At 40.4% G+C, this 27992-nt stretch overlaps 1 protein-coding gene and 1 long non-coding RNA gene across 2 annotated transcripts; one reads left to right on the forward strand and one right to left on the reverse strand.

The window, feature by feature from the left end:
• The first annotated feature begins 4800 nt into the window (after positions 1-4800).
• On the forward strand, positions 4801-23145 carry scin (scinderin). Its single transcript, XM_034705613.1, has 16 exons — positions 4801-5138; positions 13939-14093; positions 15086-15247; positions 15337-15486; positions 16826-16918; positions 17078-17210; positions 17333-17421; positions 17532-17747; positions 18173-18294; positions 19002-19092; positions 19312-19482; positions 19565-19742; positions 20197-20318; positions 20536-20613; positions 20696-20756; positions 22664-23145. Exons 1-16 carry the CDS (start codon positions 4946-4948, stop codon positions 22825-22827), a joined length of 2178 nt encoding a protein of 725 aa, XP_034561504.1. The 5' UTR covers positions 4801-4945; the 3' UTR covers positions 22828-23145.
• LOC117828463 lies at positions 13864-27280 on the reverse strand. Its single transcript, XR_004634400.1, has 2 exons — positions 26874-27280; positions 13864-14068 (listed from the first exon to the last, which is right to left on the reverse strand). It is a non-coding gene; the product is annotated as an uncharacterized LOC117828463 (long non-coding RNA).
• Positions 27281-27992: the final 712 nt, after the last annotated feature.

Consider the following 27992-nt stretch of genomic DNA (forward strand, 5'->3'; position numbering starts at 1 on the left):
TTAAAAGTACAGTGTGTAGTATTTAAAGGTGCAGTGTGTAGTATTTAAAGGTGCAGTGTGTAGTATTTAAAGGTACAGTGTGTAGTATTTAAAGGTACAGTGTGTGGTATTTAAAGGTACAGTGTGTAGTATTTAAAGGTACAGTGTGTAGTATTTAAAGCTACAGTGTGTGGTATTTAAAGGTACAGTGTGTAGTATTTAAAGGCACACTGTAATATTTAAAGGTACACTGTGTTACATTCAAAGGTACAGTGTGTAGTATTTAAAGGTACAGTTCAGTATTTAAAGTTAATGCATAACTTCTGCGCCACTAGTTAAAAAAGATCCAAACCTTAATCAGGCCTTTGAGTGGATTTTACTGGGTAATGTGTTTGATCATTTGCACTTTATGCAAAAAAATAGTTGAATCAGGTAAGGCAACTCTACAAGAAAAGAAAAAAAAAACATTGAATTTGATTTGTCACTTCTATCAATTACTTTAGAACAATGGGTACCTGTCTCAGCCTCTAGTAGCAAAAATGACAATCATAACCAGAAACAAAAAGCATAAGAAATGGAGGCATGAAAAAAATACTCTTCCTTTTTAAACTGCAGAACCTTTTTTCCCTCTTTCGGTGAAAAATAGAAAAAATAACACCAACTTCTGCTTCTATTTATCTGATCCTTAAATAAATGAACTCAGTAGATGTAACATGACATGCATACCTTCACCTTGTTGCAGCATTAAATGATTCAGGTTCATTTCTGTATTTTTATCTACACTGAATTCACCATGATGACAAAGTGGAACTATTGGAGCAGTGAAGTGTGACTCACAGGAAGTCGACATGTCCGCCTCATCATCAGCATCATGTGATTGATCATAAGTTAGGACCCTTGTGGTGCATCTGGAGTGTTTCAATGGATGAAACCAGCTGTTGTGTAAGACTGTCTGTAGTTATATAAATGTGTTCAGACTGGGGTGACTGTTGTTCACATGATGGAACCACAAACAGACGTCACATCACTTTAAACATGATCTGTTTTATGTAATTCTGCAAAAATCACTCCTGCCTTTTATCCTCATCTCTGTGTTGTCTAGATTGATTTCCAGTCTTGCAGCAATGTTCCTGTTCTCTGATGATTTGTATTAATAATGCTCAAAAATTAAAGCAAAACGACTAAATACAGTCTGCTTTCAAAAGAGCGTTTGTATTCGGTCATCAAACTCCAAACTTACTTTGGGAAAATCCTAAAATGACATTCAAATCGGCAGTGCATGGCCCAATCCAGATCACATTACAAAAATAGATTCTCTCTAAAACGAGTTTACAGATATTAAATAATGTAGATGCAATCTTAAACACAACACATAATCTGATTTATAGGAGAACTCAGCAAGTTAATCCCTGCTTTCTACTGCAGGAGTCCAAACCTTAAAAAAGCAATCACTGATGTGATGTTTGTAGACTTAAAGGTGACATATCACACTTTTTTCATCAATATATATTGGTCTAAGAGGTCCCCAAAACATGTCTTTAAAGTTTATGCTAAAAAAAACACTTTGAAATCCGATTTTGGCACACCTGAAAAACCCTCTTCTTCAGTCCTCCTCAGAACACTCTGTTTTCTCTCTGACCACGCCCCCTCAGGAAGTGGATGTGCCTCGGCTCTCCAGCACGTTGATCTAATGTTTACATGTTGGCTGAATATACACGGCTGCTCAGAGATCACGTTACTTCAACCCTCTGAATCTGATCCTGACGGAGAGGCGCCTGTAGCAGGACCTTTCTGAAGGATTGGTCACAGATTTAGTGTTTCTTGTTGTTTTATTTATCAGTATGTCGACGTGTGTCTTGGTACACAGCTACAGCTACAGCTATGAACATGTAGCTATGTGGCTATGCTAATTAGCGCTAGCACTTATCCATGACAAATAAAAATCATCCACTAGATCTTCAAATCTGCAGACGTGTGGAGTAAAACCGACCTTTGCCAGAGAGGCAGCGGGACCTTTTCTGAAGGATTGGTCACAGATTCTGTGTTTCTTGTTGTTTTATTTGTCAGTATATCGACGTGTGTCTTGGTACACAGCTACAGCTATGAACATGAAGCTATGTAGCTATCCTAACTAGCGCTAGCACTTATCCATGGTAAATAAAAATCATCCACTAGATCTTCAAATCTGCAGACGTGGGGAGTTAAACCAACCTTTGTGTTTATTAAGACAGCCTACAACTAGCATGCCTCCCTCCTAAGCTCCTTGTTAGCACACATTTGTGCAGGTAATGAAAAACGGGGGAGGGATTCAGTATTATTTTATACAGTCTATGGGCTGAACAAGCTCCGAGCTCTGACTCCGTGACAGACCGGATATTGTTGTTACGTAACAAAAACACGGAAGTCTGAAACGGCTCGTTTCACACACATTTACAGAAAGGTGGAGAAATCAGAACAGGGGCAGAATGGATTTTTTTCATTCTCGGGGGGTTTGTAGACATGCCAGGGACACATATTTCAGGTAGAGAACCATTAAAAAGTCCATTTTGCATGATATGTCACCTTTAATGTTTTGTCATTCCCCATCCCTTAGTTTAAAAAAAAGCAGATTTACTGGCCTAAAAATAATATGAATGATAATGTTCAGACAGTCCTTTATCCCACCATAGTCTGCATATCTGTTGTTTGTTGATCTGCTGATGCAGGGACATCCTTTAAACACACTATTCTGATGGATGCGGTTTAGCAGGACGAACTCTGTTTCTGTATTAACAGGGCCGTTTCTTTCATCCAAGTGTTTAATTTTAGCACAAACAATCAACTTTTCCTTAATCTAATCAAGGACATTCTTATTATTGGGGGTTTTAATGCCTTTATCTGGAGCGTAGGACAGCAGATAGAGTTGAAAACTGGGACGAGACAGAGGTGTGACATGACGTAAAGGATCACAGGTCAAACTTGAACAATCGGTCGCTCACTTCAAGGACCAAAGTCTCTGTAAATGGGGCGCATGATTTAACCTCCAAGGTGAACCGAGGCCTTAAATGAAGCGCTTACCCGGGACCTCCACCAGATCTGTGTCCGGTCTGTCTCCTCTGAAAACCTCTGACCTGTTGACTCCAGGCCTGGCTCCGCTCATCATGACGGTTTGTTGTTGTAGTGAAGTGAAATACGATCTGGTGATAACACAGAGTGTTTTATTCTGAAAATTAACTGGATGTTTTCATTTTATTTTGGTGCCTGACTTCCTGTCCCGCTCCATCTGCTCTGTTGAGATTGATGCGTCGTTCTCCGGCATCTGGCAAAAATAGAAGTCTTGTGTATCCGATCTGGAGGGCTACGGCGTGCCGGATCAGAGACGAAGCCTGAACGCAACGGAGCGGATCCAGAGGAAGTTAACACATTGACTAGAATAGAAACCTATCAGATCAGGGCCGTGATGGATCGAAGACAGACCGGACACGGATCTGGTGGAATTTGGCCGTTATAGTGCTTAAACCAGACTAGACTGCTACAGACAGACCTTGAGATAAACTTCTCTAAATGCCGGGAAAACCGCAGAACAAAGAACCTGAAAGTTTCAATTTGATGAAAAAAGGGAAGTGCTTGCAAAAGACACGGAAAACACTGAATGCACCATTTATTGCTTTTTTTCTCATGGCTCTGTATTTGGAGAAAATGATCTTCCATCTTGTAAACCTGCTTGGGCACTTGTTGATACACATGTCCCCCCTGGATCTTAGTATGTGTGTGTTGTTGGGCATCATTTACTCCATCTTAATTTCAGAATTTTCGGTCGTTATTTATTTTTTACATGTATTTAGATTTATCGTCATGATGGTCACTGAGAACGGTGAGTCTTCATGGAAAGGTGGACAGATTCCTGTCATCCCTCCAGGCTTGGTCAAGAACTTAGCTGTTTCTACCAAGGGGGCAGGGGGCTGATCAAGGGATTGACGACAGTGCCCCCACCCTTGGATCTGATCCTTGAAATCCTTAGTTATGATTGGCTCTTTCCTTGTCACAGATGGTACCTGTGTTAAAATCAACTACCTGGCCTGTGACACCTGACTGTGTAATAACAGATTGCTAAATGTCTTTACTCATGTTCTTTCAATCCGCAGCATGTTTTCATTGCTGCATTTCTTTTCTTTCTACATTTGCATGTGTTGATGAACTTGCAGCAGGTTTCTCCTGATAAAGATTGTTCTTGCTGTTACAGATCGATGAGCCTTGTCGGCCAAAGTGCAGTTCCTCTTAAGATTCAGATATTCTGAGGAACTGGCCTTGACTAAACTAAAGCTAGAGAGTAAATATTGGACTAACATCCATCAGGTTGACTCAAACAGCACTCCGTATGAATGATATTGTTCCTCTGTGTCAGCTGGACATGTCAACTCTCTCTGTTTGTTGAGGAGTTAGCCACGACTGTATGACCTGGGATTATTTTTAGAGTACTGTCAATGCTGCGCCCCGACATTGCCTGAAAGAGTTTATTGATGCTTTTTTAATCAATGCATGCAGGTCTGATTCTCTTCTGAACAGATGTGTCTGCAGATTTCATGAAAGATAAAACATGCATCCAATAATTTAAGAGTCATTCAGTAGCCTAAATGTGTTTTAAAATATAGTTTTTAAATTTAATGTCAGTTTTTTATTTCATCTTGCACAAAAATCAAGGTGTGTGTATGTGTGTGTTTCATGTGTGCTGAAAGGCTTCATTCATGCATATGTGTTTCAGGATGCTGCTGAGTGGGTGTGTGTGGGCAGCATGTGACCACGCCCACTTTGTGTTTGTGTGTGTAAGTGCTGTAGGAAAGCAGAAGTGGAAAGTCAGCTGCACACAGACTCAGTCAGTCAGTCAGTGAGGAACAGAGCTTCAGTGTGTCCTTGCTCTCAGCCGTCACACCTTCCTCTCCTCATCCTCATCACTCTGATCCTCTCGGCAGCAGCAGCAGCATAAAAAATGGTCCTTCATCACAAAGAGTTCACCACCGCTGGAAAGACAGCCGGCCTGCAGATCTGGAGGATCGAAAACCTGGAGCTGGTTCCTGTTCCAGAGAGTTTACACGGGAACTTTTACAGCGGAGATGCTTACGTGATCCTGAGCACCGTGACACAGAGAGACAGCTTCTTCTACCACCTGCACTATTGGCTCGGTAAGAGAGGACCGTCTGGATCCTCCTCTTTTCTTACAGCCCTATCCACAACAGTTGAGTCGGGAAAGTTGTAAAGATAAATCCTCCAGTCCAGTGACGTGGACATCAGAGGGATTATTGTATTTGGAAAAGAGATTACTGTCAAGCTTTCACATTAAAAACAAACTGTGGGATGATATTAAGGCCAAGCACAAAGAAAAGCAGAATGATGCAAAATAGTTGTAAATGAGCTGGACTGTCTGGTTTGGTGCGGCTGTTACAGGAGAACTAAGAGAGGACAGATTTTCTGAAAGCAAATTTCAAAACAGAACAAAAATTCTTCTGATTTTATTTATTTGTTGCCTTTGAGAAAAATGTAACTCTTTTTTAACACCATAACTTCAACTTAACTGTGCTCCAACACTCTGTCTTTTACAAGATGCTTCTGATACTGCACAGCACACTTTTCCTGAGTGAAAGTGGATCTTAAATCCTGATTCAACATATACAAGCCTACATACTCAAAGACAAAGACTCTGAACCTGCCGTCTTTTACGGCATCAGAACATCACAAGCTCAATTTCAGTCATGTTTTTTTTTTTCTGCACACAGAGTTGTCACTGCTGCTTTTATGCCTCAGATGAACCACTGGGATGTTTTGTATATGCATCACCTCAAAGCCTTCACTCTCTGGATACACGGTACACCATGGAGCTTTGAGGTTCATTACATATCTTCAGGCACTAAGTCATCACTGCTCCGTATACACTCCAGTTAGCTGGTCTGAATTGTTCACCTGTTGATCAAATCCCTTACGTCTTCCTGAGACGTTCTTTGAGATATTTGTAGCGTTTGGAGATTTCAATATTTTGACTTGTTCTCAACGTGCAAAAAAAAACATCCTCTGCCTGTTTTTCTGCAGCATGGTCTTGGTAATCTGAACTACATGAACTTCATACACATTTGAATAAACAGGAAGTGTTAAAGATAAAGTCCTGCAGTCAGAGATTTCGGTCACGTCCAACTCTGAAGAAACACACGGAGCTTCCTCAGCTGCGTGACCGACTCAGAAAGATAACGTGGCTTAAAAAAGATTATCATTGTGCATTCTTGCTCGGGTCAAACGGTGAAAGAGTATTAGGGCTAGATGATGAATGAATAAATAAATAGATAAATAAATAAATAAATAAATACATAAAAGTGGGTGATGTTTTCAAACTTTGTAAACCAGGCGTTTAGTCTTTTCAAAAAATGAATCCTCCTGAGTTAAACTTACCTTTGCATGCCACTGACACTTGAAGTTTGACTTTGGTCACTACACCTCTACTTTAGTGTCCAAACGCAGCATGAGAAGAATATTAATCCTTCCGCTATAGAGAGTATGAATGCCAATAGATATGACTGGAGCCAATCATTTCAGTCACATTCATAAATGATTGAACGCAAAAGTTCTCTGAAGTTAGCATGAAGCTACGTGTTAATCTGTAACATATGCTAGTCAACGACTTATCATACACTGATTTGAGCAACGGTTGAAGTCGTAAACAATGATACAAATCTAGACCTTTGAATCTCATTGCAGCTATATCTAATGTGTTCACAGTGAGGTGTAAATGATCACAGATCAGTGTGTAACCAGCTCCTCTCCCTCTGCTGAGGTGTACGCGCAGGTACAGTTGGCAAACAGAGGAGGAGCTGCTGCTCAGTCTGCTGCTCAGTTTACAAAAATGTGTTGAATTTTAGGGTCAGTTGAAAACAAACCCAAAAAGGCAAATTTTGTCTAACTCTTTTGGGACAGTTGTGTTTAGCCCATGTAGCATTAGCCGAGCTAGCATCTTGTGCTAGTTGAAACCTGAACAGTGTCAGTGTGATGCTCATCATGTGTTTTGATGACATGCTGACTTTTTATTCAAAGTAAATCGACACAGAGCACGGAGAGTTATGTTTATTAATGAGTGAAGAAGCATTTTATCTGGTAGTGTGACATAACTGCTTAGTAACAATCGCCTTTATTCCTGAAATTAAATTCAGACGTTTTACTTAACATTTCGTCTTTAATCGCAAAATTATTATCCGATTTTATTCTCGACATTTTGATTTTTTTCCTCAAAGTGCATAATGAAAAAAAAAAAAACGTCCTCCTATTAGTATCATTGTTTTATTTCTCTTCACTAGCCCTAAAAACTCTTCTTTATTGCACTTAAATTTCAAAATTAACTTGACATTTCCTCAATATGCTTACTTTCTACTAACATTACCACTTTATCATCAGTATTTGGACATTTCTAATGTAGAAAAACGACCTGCTCTCATTTTCTAAACTTCATATTTGTATTTAGTTTGGATGATGTTCATTCATCAGAACTTCCTGTTAATATTAAACAGCAACCTCTTGTTTAAAATATGAAGCCAGTGTGGAAGTGCTAAAAAGTGCAGTTCCTCAAGTTCCTCAACACATCCATTCAGAAAACTGATCTTTACAGCAGCAACATGTTTACAGCCTGGCTTCGGTCTGAACACCTAATTTCTCTATCATCACACACTAATTATTTTACGATTCATTGAAGGTATTAAGATTACGAGTTTTGCCTTATTTAGGGCACAGCTGACTTGACCAACAGTCGGGCACACTGTAGCTGTTAGCAAGGAGGCTAACGGCCTACCTCAACTCCACCTCTTTGCTTCTGGTTAGATCGACCGGAGTTAGACTGAGTCAACATTTCCAACATGGGGACCGCCAATGATAGGCTTCAAAACTCTGCTTCAGAAACAGCAGGCTAGCATCATTGAGACTACGTCCACGTTTTATACAGTCTATGGTTCAAATTCTATCCCAGCAGTAAAACTTAAAGTGTGAACAGAAAAAACATCTTCCCTCTAATTTTTTTAAAAATGATTTGCTGAAATGTTTTTCATATGAAATGACTGATAATATTATGCAATCGCATCGAGCACTGTCAGGAAATGATGGGAGGAAAGTGTTGAAGATAAGTCTTCTAGTTTCAGAGATATTTATCACATCAGTTCAAAAGAAACACGCAGAAAGAAAATAAAGAAACTCTCTTGCTGCATGTAGATTGTCTTCATGCAGCTGGGCCTGAGTAAAAAGCAGTATTACTAAATTATATGATTCCTGTGTGATGTTAAGCAGCTCTGTCTCAGTCCAGTCAGCTTCCTCTGTTGCTGTTGACTTTCCCAGTTTGAAGACTCATCGCTGAGTGATTCTTGGCATGCTTTCAGACTAAGAAATGATCCTGCAAGCTGTTTTCACTGTGTCCACATAGAAATATGTGTTATACGTCACTACACCTAAGATGAAAAGGTTACTGGAGTTTATTCTCTTACATTATTGGGTACAAATGTTGATAATATAAAATAAATAACTCACTCAATAAATGAAATATGGGAGCTCACATCCAAAGTTTATATTCAGATTTATAAGAAGAAATAAAGAACAACAAAATTAATGAATAAATAAAACAACCAAAAAGCTTCACATATAATGATTCTGCATGAAGCCAGACAAATTTAGGAATGTAAAACAAATACATGTTCTTTAATGTATCCTTTAATTTAAAGATAAAGACAAAATATTGATCTGAATATGAGTTTTTAAGATATCAGCAAAGGTTGCAGGTATTTTTTGTCCCAGTTCACGCAAACAACTTAATATACTCAATCACCTTCTATAGCTGTCAATAATACATTTGTTTTAAAGTTATAAATATGAAAAAAAATGAATAAATCAAGACATCACAGAGATCTCCAGTCCTGCTCCAGATGAAAATAAACACTGAGTGTGTTTAAAACAGAGACGTGACATAACTGTCGGTCAGTTCACGACTCTGCTGCAGAGAGAAGCTGCTTCTTCAAACTAGTTCTTTCAGAGCTGCAGGCAAAAGATTCAACAGGAGACACCAGAGGATAACCTCTCATTACCTTTGACGCCTGCACAGATTATTACATAAGGAAACAGTATCAAGAATAAAACAGCATGGAGTAGAAGATTTTGTTAGAACTGGTGGTAATATAGAAGACAGAGCTCTAGGGTGGAGGGTTTGAGTAAATCTTTCTGTGTTGATCAATAATATTTGAATATGGTTCATGTAATACTTTGATTATTAAAATATTGACTTAAAAACAGACAGCCGGGCGCCGGTTGAAGTGGCGGTTTAATTTCTTAAAGAGAAGCTTTTGTTTTTGTTGCAGTGATCACTTGTTTGACTTCCAGCCTCGACCCGATGCTACATAAAAAGATACAATGTGATACAATACTTTATGAGAGGACACAGTATGACATGGTGCAATTCAACAAGACATGATAAGACAGGATAAGACCAGCGACAACCTTCGGCCACAAGAATTGAAGCCAATACAGAAGTGTTAAAAACTGCCGTTTCTCAAGTGTCAGCTTGAGGCTGGCTCTGGAAGTATCGGAAACCACACACACACCAATTCAAAAAAGCTGATCTTTACATCAGAAATAACACTAGCTCAATAGCAGTTAGGTTGAGTTCAGCATTTCCAATTTGGCGACTGCTGACGATTGGCTTTGAAACAGCACTTCAGAAACACATGGGTGACGTCACAGATACTAATCCATTAATTATACAGTCTATGGATAAGACAGAACATTACATGACATGATACAATACAATACAATACAATACAATACAATACAATACAATACAATACAATACAATACAATACAATACGCCCTGTGATAGATAGGTGACCTGTCCTGGGTGCAAATCCTGCCTCTCACCCAATGACAGCTGGGACAGGCTGCTCTGATTGAGTTTGGCTTGGGGGGGGTCATGTCATCACATGACTCATGAGGAATGATGATTGGCTAATGCAGGTCATGAGGCCTGCATTGTTGACTTTCTTGCTTGCTGAACTGGAAGCTGTTCACTCCTCTTAGATGTGCATCGACAAGAGGCTCAGGTAATCGTTGATCCAGACCTCCAGCGAAGAGAGGCTGACATGCTGCTGAGGGCTACCCAGTGAGAGTGCCTGTGCTGTGGGCACCCTTCCTGAGAAGTGCCGGCCTGTCTTTTTTCTTTTCACTCTACACTTAGCCAGGACCACATCCGGTCTCAAGTAAAGAAAAAATAGGCAATTTTTTTTTTCCTGTCTCTTAATAATACGATACATTAAGAGAGGAAAGGCTGGAACTCTGTAATTTGTAAACCAAGGAAATAATCAATATTACACGGTACGATATGCTAGGAAAGGACAAGACTCGACTCAACAAGATACGACACATTACAACACGACACACAATACATTTTTTTGTCCCCTCTGGTGAATTTGTCGGGGACTATTCATGTTTTTTTAATCTAAATCTAAACTGACTCATCCTGAAATGATTGTACAGATGCTGGATGTAGAATCAGTGACAGGACTGCGAAGATGAAGATTCCTGTTCCTAAAATTCAAGTGTTTCTTCTTTTTAAAGTTATAAAAGAGTATAGGTTCCATTAACCTATTAATGTCAGGGTCATTAAATATGTCTTGCTGTCTTTGAGCTGACTGAAATCGTTATTGTTTGTGAAAATGTTTGTTAATTTGACAAGAGTGTGACAGTTGGCTGGTGTTAGCAGGAAACTCTGTGTTTACACAAACTGCCTGTTAAGTGTTTTAACATGTTGTGGTCCAGAGTGACAGGAAGGAGCTGCGGAGACATCCATTTGCATGTCTTATTCTAAATGATTCATGCTGATGGGTTCAGAGTAAACATCTAAGTGGTATTGACTTTCCACTCAGAGAAAAGCAGAGAGTGTGTTAGTTCTGCAGGAAGGAAGTACGCTCAATGATTCAGCTGTTCAAACCTAGATGCATCACATTTAACAGTTAATGTGTATTCAAATGGGTGATAAAAAAGGTGTTATTTCTGGTTAGACAGTAGTTGTGGTATCTTGAAAGCAGCTCATGAAGCGTTCTCAGCTAAATCTGTTCCTTGTGTAACAGCAACAATTATTTCCCTGTTATTTCCCCAGCGAGCCTTTTGTTATATTATTTTTCTTTAATAGGTTTCGTGTGATCACAGCTCATTTCCAGAACAGAACAAGTCTCATAATACTAATTCGTTCTATTGTTCTCACACAAATTACAGCATGATCCCACCTCATTTAAAACCAATAAGTTCTTCCTGATTGTGAATCCAACACAGACAGCAGAAAGAGAACAGTCTGCATCCCTCCTGTCATTACTCCACCGTACATCCTCAGTCCTTTTGCTCTCAGGTCAAGATGTTGGGTTCTTATGCTGCCTGGGTCTGCTTCTGCTCTCTGTCAAAGTGCTTTGGAAACCCTTATTTTTAAAGGTGATATAAATACTGTTCAATCAGGGGAGGTAAAGTTTGCAGCATTAAATGTTTATTACAACTTAATGAATAATGAAACTTGACAGAAATCTTTGGTGTAAGGACTCTATGGGGATATTTTGTGAGCACAGGATGTCTGAATTTTGCTGCAGAAAAAAAAACTCATGGAGTCCAGACACTGGTGGTGGTGGCTGATGATTTCTAGGAAATTGAAGACTTTGTGGAGACCAGGTGGAGGGGGAGGGGCGCACACCATCAACAGTGAGATGGAGCAAGCTGGAGAGAGAGAGTCAGGTTTAAAAAGACAGCAGAAAATTGATAGGCTGACAATAAGGGCGTGCCATTAACCAGCCCCGGAGCATGCAGCTGGGAGAGGGTGAGCTATTGAGCGAGGGAGATGAGAGTTAAACCACTGCTGTGATTACACTTATAGTCTACTTTTCAGTCAGGACCGCTCTCATCAAAGACAATTATTTGCATGCAATAAGTTACATTTCTTGGTAAGGCTGTGCGTTCCTGCAGCTCTCTGCCATTTCACGGGCCTATGTGGAATGCCAAAGTTGAGGCGGGGAGAGCACATCTCTCCTCTCTCAGACACAGCAGAAAAGAAGGTGTTTGGGTGAAGGTGGGTTACAAAGCAGTTTGTTGGGGAAGCAGCAAGAGAAGGCAGGCTAATCCGTTTAAACAGAACTCACATTTTGCTGCTTGCCAATTGGACGCTGAGATGTAATCAGCTGGGCTGTCAGCTGATGGAGGCTGGTGTTAAGAGCAGCTGATGTTCTGCCGGCCAAGCTTGACTTCTTCGCTGCCACAACTTACGCTACGCTCTTTGTTTATATTACAACTTCAATTCCAGAAGAGTTGTGTAAAATTTGGGATGGTTTGTTAATAACTGAAAGTCTATAATTAATAGTGCAAAGACAACATATTAAAAGTATAAAATGAAGATGTTATTGTTCAATAAAAATATATGCTCATTTTAAATTTGATCCCAGCAAAACGTTTCAAAACAGTTGAAAAGGTGTGTAATGGTAAAAAAAAAAAACAGCTGGAGGAGCATCTCTAACTAATGAGGTTAATGATCAACAGGTTAGTCACATGACTGGGTATAAAAGGGACACTCCAGAGAGGCTGAGTCTCTCAGAGGGAGAGATGGGAAGAGGTTCACCACTCTGTGAGAGACTGCATAAGCACATAGTTGAACAGTTTGAGAATAATGTTCCTCAGAGTGAAATGACAAAGTGGATTTCTTCATCTACTGTACATAAAAAGGAACAAGGACCAAAACCAAGACTGCTACAAGTGTCTTTGTGATATCTAAAGGAAAGCAGTGCATGTCTTAAACACTCCAGGGCGTTATGTTTGGAGCATTTAGACTGACACTGGAAAGAGAACATGCAGTTTTTCCTCAGTGTCCTCGCGTCTGACAGCAAGCTAGTGTTCAGCTGCGGAAAACAACTTAATAAGGTGTATTTATTTCTGTTTAACTTTCCTTTTTGGTCACACTTTAGCTCTGTTAACTTATTTAGGATGAAACCATGACTAATGTTTCTTTCCTTTTATCCTCACCCCATTACATTTCTGTTCCTCTGCCTCAACCTGCCAAAAACACAACAAGAGTCCCAGTAATAATCTCAGTCAGGAAGCAAAAATAAGAAATATATTTGTCATCCAAATATGTATGCTCTACCGGTAAGTTATGTGACGTACCACATGGTCCCTAATGTCACTTTTGATCCAGACACAAAGATAGATGGGAGTAAATGGGCAGCAAAAGCCAGCATATCTGTGGGGTTATCAAGTGGGCAATTCCCTTCATCAGTGTTTTGCTAAGTACAGGCCACGACTCGAAGGAAGGATCAACAGTGAGCTCCTGCACCCTTAAATGAGGCCCCTCCCTGCTTGCCCTCACCCTCATCATAGCCAAATTATAAAAGAAAAGTGAAAAGCAGAGAGAAGAGTCTGTTTATTAGAAAAAGGACAGGGAAGGCAGAGTCAGGGAGAAGCTTTTTATTGGCTACACGGGTCAGGCTGTACGCTCAACCTCTCCATACTTCCTCAGTTCAATTTAGGAAAGAGCAGAGGAAAGGAAAGCAAGAATAGAGAAAGTGTCTGTGGAGAGATGTTAAAAAGAGGACATGGAAGGCAGATCATGGCCGAGAAGCATGTTTAGGCTAGAGCTCACCCCACATGGTTAGGCTGTACATTCTGCCTCTCACTACTCCCCAATTTAGTGAAGGAACAGACAGAAAGGAAATAAATGGTTACATTTCACCTTTATCCTGGCCCCTAACTTGGATTATTTCTCCTTTTCCAGATCCGCTGACTCGTTTTAAGTGCTTTGTCTGACATTTCCTTCACCACTTTTTGCAGACTTTGTCTTCGAATGCCCAGTTCTTCCAGTAACGAGATAGCTAATGAGAGTTTAAATAACTTTATTATTTAACTACACAATATCAAACTGTATCTTCTGCCTGTTCTTGTTCTTTAAAGGAAAGGAATGCAGCCAGGATGAGAGCACTGCGGCGGCCATCTTTACCGTTCAGCTGGATGACTACCTGGGTGGAAAACCGGTCCAGTACAGAGAACTGCAGGGTGTCGAGTCCACAGCCTTCACCAGCTACTTCAAGGGAGGAATCACATACAAAGTATGAGTCAAACCTGGAGTCATGGGACATGAAAACTTTTCACATTTTGACACCCTATGGTCGAACTGTTTATTTACGTGTACCAGCCCTTTAATACCAAACATTTAGAAACACCTCAAAGCTGTGATGTTCATTTGATTCCACATTTCCACATGCCGGTAAAGAGATATGCAATAATGAAAACAAACCATCAACAGAAGGTTGTTATGGACGAAGCTAACTGTTGCACCACTACTTGTCCCCTGTTCCTGGGCCAAAGACTTCCACGACAACACGGAACAAAGAATACAGACAATGGGCAACTAGCACTGACAAGCTAATTATAGATGTAATGCATCAGTGTCTGAAGATGTGTTTTGAAGCCCTTAGAGGGCAGTCGCAATGTTTGAAAAGCTGACCCAACCTTACTTTTAGTAAATTTAGACACAGCTGAGGATTTGGAGCTGAGGCAGGCCTTTAGCCTCCAGCTAAGCAGGTACAGTGCACCCACAGGGGAATGACTCACTTTTGGAGCCAGCCTCTAGTGGACACTTGAACTGCAGAGTCTGTTGGTTGTTTCTAAACTTTTTTAAAAAGCACATGGCGAGGTCTGCAAATTCTGGATTCACATAGGAACATGTTTTAAATGCAGAAACATAAAAACAATATTTGACGACAGTAGCTACACATTTTTATGAATAGAGAACAACACGAGGAAAAACAACAGAATGTTATAAACCAATGAATAAAAACAGGGTATAAGTTAGATAAAAAGTATTCACAAGAAATAAAGCTTTTGGAAGAAATAATGATAAAAACTAAAACATAAAAGCATCTCTAAAAATTAAAACCAGATAAACCAAAAATTCAGGTCTCAATTTCCCATACATCCTGAAGTAGTGTTCAACTCGACCACAGGGAGCCTGAATAGTGATTCCTGGGACAGAAGAAGTCAGAGTCTGGAGTCAACAAACAGATGAATGAGAATGATTTACGGTGTTATCTCTCCTCAGACAGGGGGCGTGGCCTCAGGTTTCCATCATGTGATCACCAATGACCTTTCAGCACGGAGACTCCTCCACATCAAGGGTCGGCGGGTCGTCAGGGCAACCCAGGTCCCCCTTACCTGGTCCAGCTTCAACAGCGGGGACTGCTTCATCGTGGACCTCGGAGACGTAAGACCTTGATGTTTACAGAGGGAGGGTGATGACACTGGATCAAACATGATTATCTATAAACCTGATTCCCTGTGTGCACACTGTAGAAGATATATCAGTGGTGTGGATCCAAGTGCAACAAGTTTGAGCGCCTGAAGGCAACGCAGGTGGGCAGAGCTATCCGTGACAACGAGAGAAACGCCCGTGCAGAGCTGGTGGTTGTAGAAGAAGGAAGTGAGCCCTCTGCATTAAATGATGTGAGTTCATTTATAAACAAAGCTCTCTTTCAAACATGTTTTTAATCCATGATGTGATTCCTCACTGTTTCCATCTCTGGTCTTCTCTTCTCTGATGGTAACTACTCAGACATTAAGACATTAACCCCTGAAGGTATGTTGTTAAGTCATGCTATCATGAACCAAAGCCTGGTTTATACTTCTGCGTCGACTCTATGCCCTAGGTCTGTGTAGCCCTGTACCTACACAGAAGCCTACGCAGGTACCTTGTCAAGCACCTCCTCTGAAATGTAACTACTCCTCAAAACGACTCAGACTGCAAGCCCTGTAATTGGTCCGCTGGGTAGCATCGTATTACCTCTGCACATAATCCGTGTATTCAATCTTTTCTGAAGTCTCCTCTCCTTTCTTGTTCACAATATTTGCGGTATGATCAACTGTTGCTCAACATTCATCAGCTCCAACCCTAAATAATATGTTTGGATGATGCGCTCAGAGTCTCCATACTGTTCTGTGCACAAACAAGCAGAGAACCGTAAACTTGTGATATAACTAGCAGGAAATAGCATTGATGACTTGCATTTAGACAGAGTATTGCAGAGTGACATGGACACTCCAATGCACAAATATGTAGTGCTTACAACAGTGTTGCTACCGCATGAACCAGACTTAACCTTTTTACCATAGTGTCAACAGGAAGAGATTAAATTATAAACCTTATAAATGTGCTGGACTTCTGACGACGGATTGATTGGATATGACATGTTTGATATTTGGTATGACATGTGTGATTAGGTTCTCCGTGGTGTAGCTTTTGCTATTCACAACCATTGTAATGGGGTTATGGCCAATCAGAATCAAGTATTTAACACAGTCAGGTGACTGGAGCACTTCTAACATCTCGAGACAATGACAACTCATCCGTGCCTCTTTGCACATCCCCCCTGTCTTTTCCTAATCCAGTTTTTCATTTAAAAAAAGGTTTTTAAAACTTAACCAACTGAAGCTTGGCTAACTACATCCTGACCTCAGTTTTTACACACCTTATAGATATTAAGGTGCTGTATATCTTCCTTTACATGCTGTTATTCCTTCATCTGAGCCCAGCAGACTTTATCCAGTCTTAAAACAGGTCATCTCTCAGTCTTTACTGTTTTTGAAAATCCTTGTGATGGTCTGAAGATTTCCATCACCACATTTGTGGTATGGCTTTGGTTAGCCGCGGTATGTTATGATGTCCTGTTGATGGAAACAGATGCTGTTATGTTTTTTTTTTTTTTTTCTTCTGTGGTTTAACTTTTCAGCCTGACTCATACATGGATGCATTAAGGAGATGTCATTTATTTTTTTATGCTAACAGGTTCTTGGAGTGAAGCCGGAGCTGTCAGAGGGAGATGATGATGATGATACAAAGGCAGACGTGTCCAACAGGAAAATGGCCAAACTTTATATGGTACAGTAATCGCACACAAACACAAAATACCAGTGATTTAAATGAGCTGATGTCCAAACAAGAGGCCACATTCATCACTCATAAACTACAGACTGATGACAGTGAGCTAAACTCTCTTTGAGACAGCTGCAGACTCATCCCTGTGTTGGTATGCTCCAGGTTTCTGATGCGTCAGGATCGATGAAAGTGAGCATCGTGAAGGAGGAGAACCCTTTCCTCCAGACTGACCTGATCTCAGAGGAGTGCTTCATCCTGGATCATGGCCAAAACAACATAATCTTTGTTTGGAAAGGTAACCAGAAAGCTGCACCTGACGGTTCCAGGATCTGCTTTCATTGCTGTATTGTGCCTGTCCCTGTGCAGCAGGTTGCGTGGGTTTGTCGTGTCAACATCAGTCTTGTTTATGACCATCAGGGCACAAAGCCAACCCCGGCGAGAGAAAGGAGGCGATGAAAACAGCCGAGGGCTTCATCAAACAGATGGGCTACCCAGCAAACACACAGGTTTACTTTCACTTCAACACCTGTAAACTGCCCTCAACATGTTATGTAGGGATTTACTTCAGTCTCTCAGTGAGCGGATGGTGATAGTTTCATTTATGTTGGCCCTGCAGATCCAGGTATTGCCAGAAGGGGGAGAGACCCCCATGTTCAAGCAGTTCTTCCTGGGTTGGAGGGACCGGGACCAGAGCGAGGGTTTCGGGAGGGTGTTTGTCACAGAGAGGATCGCAAGGATCCAGCAGGTGGAGTTTGATGCTTCGAAGCTCCACGAGTCCCAACAGATGGCAGCTCAGTACAACATGGTGGACGACGGGAGCGGAGACACGCAGGTGACTAAGTAGTCTCCAAGCAGAACCATGCTAATGCTGAATTGGTTGCATCTTTACAAGGTTTACAGTATTAAGGTGACTTTCAGGTAAAGATAAATCCCTGTACACCTGCTAAATATTTCTCACATATATAATAACATTGAATAAAATTAGGTTTTTACCAGTGTGAAAACTGAGTGTCAGGCTTCTTGGATGGGTCTTAACACCACAAACATGGCCCAGAGGTCAAATTCAGGGACTCTTTTAGCTGTGTGGACACCTAGCAGACAGCTAACAGCTGCTATCAGATTGTTGTTGTTTTTTTAACAGTGGATGATTATGTTTTATTGTTACCTTGTTATAAATGAAAGAATGTCTAGGTAGCAGGTGCTTTTTCAAGAAGTGAATCGTTTTGACACAATCCCCCATGCTTCTTGTTTTGTCAGATCTGGAGGGTAGAGAGCAGCGGCAGAGTTCGTGTCGAACCAAAAAGCTATGGTCAGTTCTACGGTGGCGACTGTTACATCATCTTGTACACGTACGGGAAGAGACAGATCATCTACACCTGGTGAGACTTCGCTCAGTTACTGTGACTCTGTTTTATCTGTGTGTTTTTATACTGAGGGCAGTCATCATGTTTAAATTACTCATTCTATAAATCGTTTTATTTCAAATTTCATTTTAGAAAATAAATCATTCGGCTAGTTTGTATATGTATTACAGTTTTTAACTGATTCATCTGATGACCATGTTTACTGTGATAGGTGTTCAACCTCCTGAAAATGATCGCAAACTCTGCTTTTAGCCACATTGATCTTTTTTTAACATCACATTAATTCACTAAGTCAGCCTCGCAGCAGTATTAACTGACTTTTTTGGGCCAATTGGGGGCAGCCACGCAGGTACTTAACACAACAGTGACATATTATTACCTAAAAAAGAACTGCATCCTGCTAATATGTTAGCAAATAGTAGCATTGTAACACATTCAGTAGACAAAAAGCAGCACTTGAATCAGTTAGGAGTTGTGTGTTTTATACGCAACAGTCACTTTTGTTTTTGCTCCGTTTTGGTCCCCCCCAGTTCTAACTTTGCTGTGGATAGCAGCTAAATACTCCTCCAAGTTAGCATGTGGATAACTTTATTTGGTGTTTGGTGCTGTGCAGGCAGTGTTGTTAAACAAGAGAGCTGAGGGTTTGTTGATAATTGAGTGTAAAAAAATGTGAAGTTTTAGGTTTACAGCTAATCACTGTTACGTCTTCGTCTGACTTGCAGGCAGGGGTCCAGCTGCACTCTGGACGAGCTCACAGCCTCAGCCTTCCTCACGGTTCAGCTGGATCGATCACTGGGAGGAAACGCAGTTCAGGTAAAACCAGTATGAAATTAAAGACGAACAGAATGTGCAGAGAAAGCCTGAAGGGTCTCATAAATCTGTATCACTGAATAATGAGGTTTTCAGTGCTCTGTCACTCTAAACAGACTCCTCTATGTGGTAAGTTAAATACTTAGCAATGAGGGTGGAGGATGACGTTTGTTTGTTTGTTTGTTTGTTTGTTTGTTTGTTTGTTTCTTTCTGTGTCTTCAGGTCAGAGTGTGTCAGGGTAAAGAACCTCCTCACCTGCTGAGTCTCTTCAAATCTAAACCCCTCATTGTTTATAAGAATGGTACGTCCCGTCACGGAGGTCAGGCACCCACCCCTCAAACCCAACTGTTTCAGGTCCGACGAAACCTTGGCACCATCACCAGGATCGCTGAGGTCAGGATTGTTCCTTTGACTACAGCGTGTAAACAGTGGTAGTTTCATGATATGAAGACATTAAATGTGATGTTTATTACAGGTTGATGCTGCTGCAGCCAGTCTGAACTCGAATGACGCCTTCCTGCTGAAGATGGCAGGTGGGCAGGGCTACCTGTGGATGGGTAAAGGAGCGAGCGATGAAGAGTTAAAGGGAGCGGAGTACATGAGCAAAGAGCTGAACTGCAGCAGCAAACGTATCATGCAGGGAAACGAACCAGGTCAGCAACTAATACACACAGGTTTACTGGAAATCTATAGGGTAGTTCTGATATTTTTAAAACCTTTCACATCTTATGTGGTCTAAGTTAAAGAATATTTCAAAATTGTCTAATCAAAGTCTGTCCACTAAAGTAGGAGTTTTTGAGCCAGTACAGATAACCTATAATATCCTTCTCCTAATGACACATGCTGATAAGATTTGGAGTATACATTTTACATTGTTGTGTTTCAAAATACGTAGTGTGGGGATTCGTGTGGAGGTTTTTGAATCTGAATCACACTTTAGTGTGACTTAGTATCTGATAAGTTAGATTTTTCATGATTTCTTTTTTTACACTTGTCATCTAATTGAAGTTAGATGTGAATTAGATCAGCACTCGCCTCCATGCTTGTTGCTGCTTCCCCTCGCACAGGTAGTGTAAATATAAGTGTGGTGTGATTTTTGTTTTCCAGCTGACTTCTGGGCAGCATTAGGAGGGAAGGCTGAGTATCAGACCTCAGAAAGATTAGAGAGTCACACCCTGACTCATCCTCCTCGCCTGTTTGGATGCTCCAATAAGACGGGCAGGTTTATCGTAAGTGTCTGATCCAGGTTATTAAAACCCTCTAACATCTCTCCCTCTAAATTATTCTCATTAAAGCCTCTATTCTGTTTATTCCCAGGTAGCAGTTATAATAATTTGTAACTCATCCTCCACAGCTCATCAGTTAGCTGTTATCTCCCTGATATGCTCACAGGAGTCTCAGTCTGATTAGTGAGAAACTTATAGTCAGTGTTTTTGTGTGGTGCAGATCGAGGAGGTTCCTGGAGAGTTCACTCAGGACGACCTGGCTGAAGATGATGTGATGCTGCTGGATGTTTGGGATCAGGTAAGCTGCAGCTGTTGCACCTGCTAGATCATCTCTCAACAAGCTAAACACTCACTCTAACACACGTGATTCTCTGCTGCAGGTGTTTGTCTGGATAGGAAAAGACGCCAACGAGGTGGAGAGGACTGAATCTGTCAAATCTGGTGAGCTTTTGGGTTTGAGTCACCCATACAACTCAAATGTGCTGTATAGATTGACTTTGATGACGTGAATCTGTCAATATATTGATACATATGGAATTAAATGTGTGAAAGGCATCAGGATATAATCTGGCTTTGCTTCACCATGTCACCATCTGCATCACCAAATCCCCCAGACTCTAAAATGTATGCATGCCAGGGTCAGACTATTAAAGAACCCCTGAAGTCCAACAAAGTGATCATTGTTATCTTGTGTGCACAAGAAAAGAAGTTGTTCAGGAGGTGGTTGTGTATGAACCGGGCAGAAACGTTCATATTTAGCTTCAACACGCAAAATGTATCAGGTCTTTTACAAATACCTTTGTAGCAGTAATAAGCTAAAGGAAATAGCTAGCATGGTGAGCAGCAGTTACTCTTCAACAAACCCATATCCCCACAAAAGTGTTGGATAATACATTCAGAGGCTCTCTCAAACAAACCACGTGGACAAACATCTCTTTCACCAAGAAAACAGACTTCATTTAACATATTTTAGAAGAGCTTCTTACATATCAACACAACATAGGGCACACCCCTCAACTTTGCCCAACAGAGGGTGCTTATGTTACACCTAAAGTACCAGCCCCAGTAATAGGGTTTAAATAATTGAATAACTGTTTTTATCAACATATTACACAGCATCCCAACTAGGCTGTCACTACATCATATTTTGACCTCATGATTATTATGGCCAAAAAAAAATGTACGATTACAATTACGATATCATTGAAGTCCAAAAAAACCCCAGACTGGTGAGGAAACTATATTTTGGTTGTGGGAAGAGTACCTCGCTTTCATCTGTCATCTCCTCTGACATGATTTGTATTATAGTTATAACCACTCACTGCTAGCTAGATAGCTGGTTGCAGGGTCTTCTTCTGCTGCGTCTTCTTCGTCTCTGTTTTATGGAGGGTGGAAACCAGCCCTAAGAACAACTACCACCCCCATAATCAAATTAGATACACTGTATGACTGTATGATTATTTTATCACAATATCATGATAATAAGATATAGATAATACCATTGTGGGACTTTAGGGACTCTGTAGAGTTTGCCTCCAGGTTTCACACATTTTATCATCAGATTTTTCATATGTACCTTGAGGTCTGTGTCAGACAGAGGCGCCAAATCAGGGAGCAAAGGATGATTTGAAGGGCCCATGACTGACAGGGGCCTGAACAACAATATAACATTTTGGTGAAAAGATTGGGCCCAGTTTGATGTTTTCAATGGGGCCCAAAATCCCATGCTCCATTCGGTGTCAGGGTTAAGTATGTCTGTAGTTATTATGTCCAATAAAATCCAAGTTACTCACTGAATTCTCACTGAACGCTGTGAAACCGATGAGAAAAAACTGACCCGCAGAGCAGAATCTCCGAGTGTTGGAGTGAATCGATTGCATGTTTACTAAATAAGTTTGCTTGTGGTAATTTAATCGTCTGATTCTGGGTCTGGAAAAGTGCTCGAGAATTCATTAGACTTCATTGTTTTTGTCCTTTTTTTTGGACTGGTCAGGATTGTAACAATAGTTGAAAAAAATAGGTTATTTGTCTTATTTTTACCCTTAGGCAGAAGAATGATTTGGAGCAACTTACAGCTGTCTGGATCGGCCAATATTTCCAAAAGAAATAAAGTATTCACATGGCTGCATGATACAGAAAATATTAAGATTGTCTGTATGCAAGAAGAAAACATTAAAATAACTCAAACCCTCTGATCCTCTTATTTAAAATCCCAACACAGCACAGTAGAAACACTCTCATCCTTAAATGAAAAACCTATAATATTTATTTCTGCCACATGAGGTCACTACTTATCTATGAACCAGCATCTATAGCTTGTTACAGTGACACTTCTCTTTCCTGTGCAGCCAAACAGTACGTGGAGTCCGACCCAAGTGGACGAGACAAGCAGACCCCTCTGGTGGTGGTGAAACAGGGGCACGAGCCCCCCACCTTCACAGGCTGGTTCCTGGCCTGGGACCCGTCCCACTGGGACTCTGTGACCGGTAGCATGCAGGCCCTGCGTCTGTAGACTCAGATTGCATACGGGAGAAATGAAACCATGCTTTTGGTTCATCAGTGTGATGAAAGAATAAAGTGTCTTTGATATTTTTTACTTTGCTTTAGCGCACTTTGGCTCTCACAGGTGATTGTTTTTTATTTGTTTTGTACCAGAAATTCATCGTCTTTGACAAAGTACTCAAACTTAGTTTGTTGTTGGAATGTTGGCACAAAAGAATCACTTTGAGAAGCACAGGTTTTAAATATTACATTTTTTGTTTTTGTATGATTGTTTTTTAGATCAGGTGTTTGCATGCATTAAAAATAAAGACTGATGTCAAACTCTTAATCTCGTTGTGTATTTTCCAAAGATTTTAAGTTATTCCTACAGTTACTTCAGTCATTTCTAAACAACTGAGAGTTAAACTAAGTACAGGTATTTCATATCAGCCTGTGAGAGGTAATGAATGACAGATTCATGCACATCTTAGGCTCACTCATTCCCTTGCACCCCTTTTTTTAGCACCTAATGGGACAGAAACTTTGTGAACAATTTCTGTCTGTGGGTTTGACATCAGGATTTGATATCGTGCCGACGTCAGGAGGTGAGGTCACCTCCTTATCAAGTTACTACTTTCGAACATCAGGTTTTTGCATTATCAGGTTACAATGTTATCCCTGTGTTGTGTTTTTAGGCTGACACATTGACGATTGTTGGGTTTTTATTTGACTCTCAAGCATAGTTTCTGTGTCAACCCTTCATCAGGTGATGACTTCACCCGAACATCAGGTTTTGACATCACATGAGCGTCACGTTTTAACACCAAAACCCACGACAACTACTGATGACTTCAATCAAAAGTCAGTTTGACACGCAAAACCAACAGCAGGTGTTGACTTCACTCAAACATCAGGTTTCAACATCAAACCAATGTCAGGTGTTGACCCAAAGTCAGGTATTTTCGTTACTCAAATTTCAGGATGTTGACAGTAATCCAAAGATGTCATTATGTTCAATTCAACACAATGTCAGGTGATGTCTCCACCCAAATGTGTTTTGGTGTATAACCAACATCAGATGTTGATATCACCCCAGTGTTTTATTTGACATCAGCACTGAGTAAGGTCTGCAGATCACTCTCATGACAGAGTTTGATGCTATCTAGACATTATTTGACGTCACCCACATGTCAGGTAAAAAATCCCTCCAATATGATGTTTTAACCCGAACATCAAACCAACCTAAAGTGTTGGCCTCTTTCTGATGTTGGGTTTGACAGCAACCCAAAGAAAGGTTTTCCTGGCTCATCCTGACACCAGGTTTTGATGTCAACCCAATATCAGACTTTGATCAAATGGTGACATCCTGTGTTGGGAAACAGGAGCTCCTGCGAAGCTCGGTAACTGCTTTGTGATGATTGTTCCGTCACATATGATCTTACACAGCCCTTATAGTGAGTTGAAAAGTAATTAGTAACTTTTACACATCTGTATAAAATGTATTTTCATAACTACAATCTTCTTTTTACACTTGTATCAAATCAGATTTCTCACTGAGAGATTTTGACAAATGCTGACAGACAACCACAACTTTTCAAGGACTTCTACTCACTATTTCATATACACAAAAAAAACTGTGTAGCTCTTTGATGGAGTACAGCAATATGTTTTCAGAATGAGTCTTCAGGCATTAGGCATTCATCTTCAACAAACAGAGAGAATCCTGCTGCTGATTTCCTCAAGGTTTTTGGTTAAACTGATGTTAAAGCTGTGTTCAGATGCTCAAAGCTCCCAACACAAAAAAAGATTTATTATATCCAATTAATGATTAATTTCAGTACAGTACCAGGATGTCATTTTTCATCTGGATGCACTTTGAGGCATTTTACAGCACTGCACGTGTTTCATTGGTGATGTTGCACATTCACAGAAACACAGAGGGCAGAGAGTGTACATAATATTCTAACATGCACAGTGGATGTTCCTGTTTTATTGCGCTGAAGTTTTGTATATGGCTGAATATGTGACTAAGTCACAAGTGTCAAAGGTCATGGTGTCATTTTAAAACAAAGAAGTTTGTCTTGTTGTGTTCACACTGTGTGTAAAGCTTCTGTGCTGTGTAAATCAGCTGCAGGGTTTAATGTGGAACAAAAAGCTCAGGAGGAATAACAACATCTGTAAATACATTCACTGTAAGCTCTCTGTGTGGCCAGGCACTCCCACTGATGTCAGATGGTTGTCTTGTAATTACCTCTTCATACCACACGGGGTCAGTGTGTCACAACTGAAAATGCTTGATGGAAACCAACACAGGTTTGATGATATTTACGGTGGGGTAACTTTGAAACCTTCTGTACCAAGCTGAAAAAAAGAATATACTTATGGAGAGGCTTGTTTATGTCCTTAAGTCTTGATATATATATTTTTATTCATCTATTTGTGAGTCCAAAATGTCTCTGTGTACAGGTAAATAAAGAATGAACTAACAAAGTTTATCGTTTAATGTTTTGCCTGGGGTTACAGACGTCTGGGAAACGGCCTTATCCTGTGTTAGTGGCACATCAGACGTCTTTTTGAGATGTGCTCTCAGTGTTTAATAAAACTTTGTTTTAGTCCATTTTAGCAACAAGACTTTCATCCTTTTAAAATAAATATCAGATAAGCTTATGTGGTGTGAGTTATTTCAAAATGATTACCCGGCTTTCTTACTGATCTCCCGGTTGTGTAAGATGCCTATCTATGATTGGTCAAAACCCCTTGACAATGGTTATTAACTTTCGCTAACATGAGCAACACCAGAGGCAAACTGATCACACGTCATGTCAAATCAATCCGCAGAAAAGAGTTCCGGCACATTTTGCCTAGCTTAGCATGAAAAACCTGGTGACTGTGAGAACACCAGCAAACAATTTCAAAATGTCACTCACAAACACATGTCATAGAGTTCAATATGCACAGAAACCAAGCAGCAGCCTCTGGAGCCGAGTGCGCCATCTGAGTGTGAGCTGAGTCGGTTGAATCTCTTCAGCTGGACTTTGCTATAACAGACTCTTTGACTCAAAGGAGAGCACCAAGTCTAGCTGAGAGCGGTCTGAGCTGTGCGCAGTGTTATCATTCACGGTCCCGTGAACATTTGCAGAGCAATGTTGGTTGTAAAGTAACGCACTTCTATTCACTCTCACTATGAGACTCCACAAACAAGACTTACTGGACAAAACGAGACCTTAAAATCAGCTCGTATCTGAGTCGTGTCAGATCACGGATTATTCTCTCTTCTTAACACACTTTCATCAATCACCCTGCAAACAAAACGCACTGAAATTGCAAGTTTTTCAAGTTTTGCGTAACACAAATAGGGCTTAAATCTAAGGTTATACCAAGCTGGAGCACTCAGTCCCAGATGTTGAACAATGAAGCCAGTGTTGAAGTGCAAAAAGCTGCAGTTCCTCTCATGTCCACTAGAGGCTGTCTCTAGCAGTGAGCCTCTCCCAGAGGGGCCCTTTACTGTCTGTAAACAGTAAGGGGTGCCTGCACATTTTGGTAACTGAAGTACAGCAGAGTACAATAGTTTGTCAAGCTACGCAACAAGGTCAACCACCAAAAATTGCAATAGTTAACTAAACAAACTAACTTTGACAAGCAGTAAATGACTTCTAGCTCGGTGTGAAATCAGAGAGGGGATAGAAGACATCAGCAAGTGGACAGATACCAGTAGACATTCGTATTCAATGAAAAACTAGAGAGATATTAAGCACACAAGTCACTCCAGGCTTATGAAGACATTATCTGTGAAATGTAAATACATGTATGAAGACATATATTTGTGACTAGAAATAAAAAAAATTCTCCAAAGCCAAAGACAAGCACACAAAACTGCTAAGTCTGAGATCTGGGTCATAATAAATTAGCCAGAAAACTAAGTCCAGCTGTGATCTGCACTGATACAGATCAGGGTAGTAATGATTCTGTGTTTTTGGATTGATAGCTAGCAGAGTTATTCGTTTAAGGATGTAGTTTTAGTGTGAACATAAAATCTGCTTCTATAAACCGTAATTCAGACCTTCACCTATCACTTACCTCTCAACATTGAGTCCCTATAGTCCCTATAGAACTCATGAATTGGTGAAGTCATGGGCGTGGTTGACTTGAGAACAGGTTGGTGTGTTAGATGGGCCCATCTCAGCTCTTTTGTTTCTGGATTAGCCGAAAGTTGGTTAAAGTCCGAATTTCCAATATGGCGACCTCCATGTCTGAGCTCCATAAGCCTCAACAGAAACCAACAGGTGATGTCACTGAGACCACAACCATGAGAGTTCAGTGTCTTAAATCTGAACCTAAACAGTGTGTTTAAATAAACCCTGTTGTTAAATATGGACTGAAATGAGCAGAAGGATCATGTGATGAAAAGATAAATGAGACTTAAAAGAAGAAGACACATCTGTCTATCTCTGGAGCTTTCCTGTTTGACTGACAGAAACAGGTGACGTGCGTGAGCGCATGTATGTGCGCGTTCGTGTTTGCGCGTAACACCACAGGCGTTGTTCACCGCCAATCAGAGCATGAAACAAAGCTGCGTCAATTACATGTTAGACAGAACAAGACCGGAAGTGTATCAACGCAACTTCAAAATAAAAGTGTTAGACACGTCAGGAAGCCACAGGGTGTTCTTTTAGTTAAGAGCTGAAGGGATTAGGCTGTAAATAGAATTAAAATATAACAGCAGAGAGGAAAAGTGTATCAATAGTCCTTAAATGTTTGACCCAAACAAGAATTTTAAAAAGTAAGAATGTGTTGACTACATTTTTAGCAAATAATTTTAGAAAAACATTTTTAAACACAGACTTTTTTTTTTTAACTTTGTTTTTCCTTAATTCAGGGGACATCTTTCATCATAAAGCCTAACGTGACATTTTTTTTACAGTCTGTTCCCAGTTGTGATAGGATAGCAGAGAGAAAGTGTGTTGCAAAGTGTTAATGGGTTGTAGTCCTTATAGCAAAGTGATAAAGTTAAGTCTAGTTGAAGACAAACTTGCATTAAATCATGTAAACTAACATAGTAGTGGAGTCCCCTGTTACCTGACAGTGACTTGTTTTTAGAGATCAACTCTCCAGTTATCAACCACATGATGAACCAAAGGGCCCGTGCTATATAGCTTTTCCCTTTCTTTCAGAGGACACAAGGTTTACAGAGAGAGC

This window comes from Notolabrus celidotus, chromosome 16 (assembly GCF_009762535.1).
Source record: "Notolabrus celidotus isolate fNotCel1 chromosome 16, fNotCel1.pri, whole genome shotgun sequence".
Lineage (NCBI taxonomy): Eukaryota > Metazoa > Chordata > Actinopteri > Labriformes > Labridae > Notolabrus > Notolabrus celidotus.

Coding starts and splice junctions, on each gene's coding strand:
- scin (XM_034705613.1), top strand. CDS start 4,946: ATGGTCCTTCATCACAAAGAGTTCACCACCGCTGGAAAGACAGCCGGC. Junction 15,248..15,336: donor TCATCGTGGACCTCGGAGAC/GTAAGACCTTGA, acceptor TGCACACTGTAG/AAGATATATCAGTGGTGTGG. Junction 20,319..20,535: donor ATAAGACGGGCAGGTTTATC/GTAAGTGTCTGA, acceptor TGTGTGGTGCAG/ATCGAGGAGGTTCCTGGAGA.